This window comes from Ochlerotatus camptorhynchus, unplaced genomic scaffold (assembly GCF_037179485.1).
Source record: "Ochlerotatus camptorhynchus isolate MF236.1 unplaced genomic scaffold, CSIRO-AGI_Acam_v1.1 ptg000312l, whole genome shotgun sequence".
NCBI lineage: Eukaryota > Metazoa > Arthropoda > Insecta > Diptera > Culicidae > Ochlerotatus > Ochlerotatus camptorhynchus.
The window spans coordinates 1233892-1237308 of NW_027040800.1; the positions used below are offsets into that span (position 1 = coordinate 1233892).

General features: G+C 44.4%; 1 protein-coding gene across 1 annotated transcript; it reads right to left on the reverse strand.

The window, feature by feature from the left end:
• Positions 1-664: 664 nt before the first annotated feature.
• U3-55K (U3 small nuclear riboprotein factor 55K) lies at positions 665-2321 on the reverse strand. The gene is made up of 3 exons (XM_065229277.1): positions 2184-2321; positions 1365-2113; positions 665-1300 (listed from the first exon to the last, which is right to left on the reverse strand). Exons 1-3 carry the CDS (start codon positions 2232-2234, stop codon positions 694-696), a joined length of 1407 nt encoding a protein of 468 aa, XP_065085349.1. The 5' UTR covers positions 2235-2321; the 3' UTR covers positions 665-693.
• Positions 2322-3417: the final 1096 nt, after the last annotated feature.

Here is a 3417-nt window from a genome sequence, read left to right on the forward strand (position 1 = left end):
AAACCAAGTTCCAATAAGCTTAGCGTGCGAGAAAATTAAAAAAAAACCGATGCCCTGTACCTAACATTTAACATTGGAATTTAAACCAACAACAACTGAACTCCATAATAGTCGGGCGCTTTCGTAGTAAAGCACCAAACCCTCCAGCCCGTAACCCACTCAAACTCTCTTCTTCCCTCGCCATGAGCTTGCAACTGTTTTCGAGCTGCACCGACAGAGTATTGTTATAGACGTATTGAATCAGAGCGAAAGTGTCGTTTGTATAGGCTTTAATCTTTGAGATATCCTGTATATTTATTTTTCCCCCGAGGCAGAATGAGACAGAGAACCAATCATCCAAATGAAACCAAAGCAGAATATTGTGTAGACACAGACGACTTGCAGTAGCGTGTCTGTTTTCCATTATGTAGGTTACAAGTAAGCTCATCTCATGCTTGCTAGCTGGACGGCTGTCGGTAGAACCGGGGCAGCCGGTCCGGCAAAGTAGATCATGTCCCCCAGGAGACTATGTAAACGATGTATATCAGAAACCCAACCAGATAATATATAGATGAAATATATACATAATTGTACTTTCTATCGAGTTTTGTTAAGCTAAAAACGTGTCCGAAAAGAAAAACTGTTCGGAATGTCTGACATTTCTACTTCCATCACCGCATCATCTCGCTTACATCAAACATTTATTACGAAAATCTATAAATCAACCGGCTTCTTCCTTTTACCCGCCGTCTCATCCTCACTGACAATCAGCGGAACAACGAGCGTTCGATTCTTGGCCTGCTTCAGCGTCCACCATCGCCCCAACCGATGTTCCTGTCCCACACAAACGATCAACTGCTTGCCGTCGTTGCTGAACGTGAGTGCATTGACAAATCCTTCCACCGGTACTTCCATCAACGGTTCAATCGTCTTACTAGCTCCAATCAGCCTCCAAACGCGTACGAAGCCATCGCACGATCCGGAAGCGATCACATCCGTGTTCAGAAGCGACGCGATGGCACTTATCCAATTCGCCTCCCCATTGGCCGTCTTCCCATGGGCAAACTGAACCGTACTCTGGGGCTTTTTCTTGCCGGAACTCCAAACCGATAGGGAACCATCAATTCCACAGGTCACGAAATGTTCGTTGCCGATCAACTTGACGCATTCGACGCTATCCGTGCTAGGATGACAGTTGTACACCAACTGCGATTCTTCCACTATCTTCCAGATGCGAATGGAGCAATCGCTTCCCCCGGAAGTAATGCACCGTTCCCGGGACAGGGCATCAATGCTGGTAACCGGTGTTTGATGACCGTATCTACAATCACAATAACAGACAATTAAAATCACCAAATCAGTCAAACCCACACCCATAAACTTACAATGTCTCCACGTAGAGCATCTCATCCAGGGACCAGACCTTCACCGTCCTATCCTTGGCGCACGAAAACAACTGATGGGTATTCTTCCGAAAAACCACCCCGGTAACAACGTCCGAATGCCCACTCAACGTATTCACCGGTGCCAGTGTCGCTCCGTCCAGCACCTTGATCTCATTGGTTCCATCGGCCACTGCCAAAAACTTCAAATCGTGAGAAATGGCCAACGCAAAAACTGCCGTCTTCTGAGCCTTTGTCACCGCCAACCGTCCCCGCTTGGCCAGGTCCCACCGGACAATGATACCATTCTTATTCGCGACGTACAGAAACCGATCGTCGTCAGTCAAACACAGACACGTCGGCGACAGATGCTGCTGCTTGTATCGCAAATTCACCGCCCGTTCCATATCGAATCCAGTGTACCGCGAGGACACCTCCCGGTACAATCTGCCTATACTCTCCAGATAATCCTCCTTCAGGACCGCGGTGACGCTGTCGTGGATATCTCCATCTTCTTTACGCGCCCGCTCCGCTTCCTCTACTTCATTCAGATACTTTTTGGCCAATCGCAGCCGCTTGTCTTGGGCCGTTTCCGTGAATACCTCATCCTCGTCTTCAAAGTTGAACTGCTTGCCACTGGCAACCGCCGTCTGTTCCTCCTCCTCATCGCTGTCGATTTCCTCCTCGGATTCGTCCTTTTCTTTACGTCCTAAGACTTCCTTTTTCTTCTGTTTTGGTTGCGGCTTCTGGAACTGGAACCGAAAATAAAAAAAATACACATTAATCGGTTCAAATAAACGAAGAAATCGAAAGCTCCAATACCTTGCGCTTCGGAGCCGTCCGGGGCTTCCCTTTCAGGAAAAAAGATGACATTTTAGCGCTGGATTGTAAGGAAAATCGAAGAAAATTATCTCGGAAAACTGAACCAACGTGCAAACCGGACGATCAACAACACAACATGTGCTGCGAAGTGCGAGCATTTTGTTTACCGTCAAATGACAGTTGTGTGGTGAAAGCTGTGAATAAAACAGGGTGAACAGTCAAACGGCGTCTTGCTTTCGCCACCTACATTTCGAAGTGAGAACTGTTAAATGGATGATGGTTGCAGAATACTCCAAGCACAGAGAACAGACGTTCAAGTTCGGTCAGAAACTTGTGTAAAATAAGTGGGAACGTCGCCGTTACGTGGTGTTAGCATCTCCTGATTTTCTCTATAAATTTTCCACTTTTGACCAATTTGGCGCTAGTATTGATAAATTTTCTGTTGAAAATTGCCACTTGGCGCTACTAGCACTTAGTGTCTAGTGTAATTTGTACAACGCCAGCGCCATCATGTTGTCAAAGAGGGTTTTTAAGTGGGGAAGTCGCCGTTATTGGCGCTTAAGTCAAATAGGAATCTTTACTCAAGTTTTTAGAGAAATTTTGTTCGAGCCTCTATGTCTGTTCTCTGTGAGAATACTCCAAGGGAAACAGGCGATTTTCGGAGAAAAGCGTTCCATACACGATGTTTCGCGAAAACACCCATATCCGGTAAAAGTGGCCCTCCTCATTTAATGGGTAAACTATGGTTTACTCATTAATGTGTAAATGGGGGATCTGTCAATAAATGGGTGTTTTTTTACCAATCTTCTTATATGTATTGTGTTTTTCGTAAAATGGGTACAAAAATATCCATTTCTTCAAATAGAGAATGCTGGTACTGGGTTATTTGTCCTCGTTGATATAAAAAACTTTCTAATATATACATTGAAAATAAATACAGGTGTAGCGAAAAAAAATTATTACAGAAGATATTATAATACAATGTTGGATAAAACTGTATAGACTTATCTGTAAATCTCTCCAATGTTTCGGAATCTAACCTTTTCCGGAGATCGTCCATTTTTGCTAAAAAAAAAAAGCGGACAGAAACTTTTTGCATTCCCAATGGTCGATGACGGAATGAGACGATAAAATTTCCAAGTGTTTTTTCACCCATTAGTGGGTAAACAATATACCGAGGGGCACGCACTACCCGAAAAAAAATTACAGTGAAATTTTCAGTGGAAACAATGCT

What these genes read in the sequence shown, in the direction of transcription:
- U3-55K (XM_065229277.1), bottom strand. Translation starts at nt 2,234, where the DNA reads ATGTCATCTTTTTTCCTGAAAGGGAAGCCCCGGACGGCTCCGAAGCGC. An exon ending in GGACGGCTCCGAAGCGCAAG is followed by an intron (nt 2,114 to 2,183) that starts GTATTGGAGCTT and finishes TTTCGGTTCCAG; the next exon opens with TTCCAGAAGCCGCAACCAAA. An exon ending in ATGCTCTACGTGGAGACATT is followed by an intron (nt 1,301 to 1,364) that starts GTAAGTTTATGG and finishes TTGTGATTGTAG; the next exon opens with ATACGGTCATCAAACACCGG.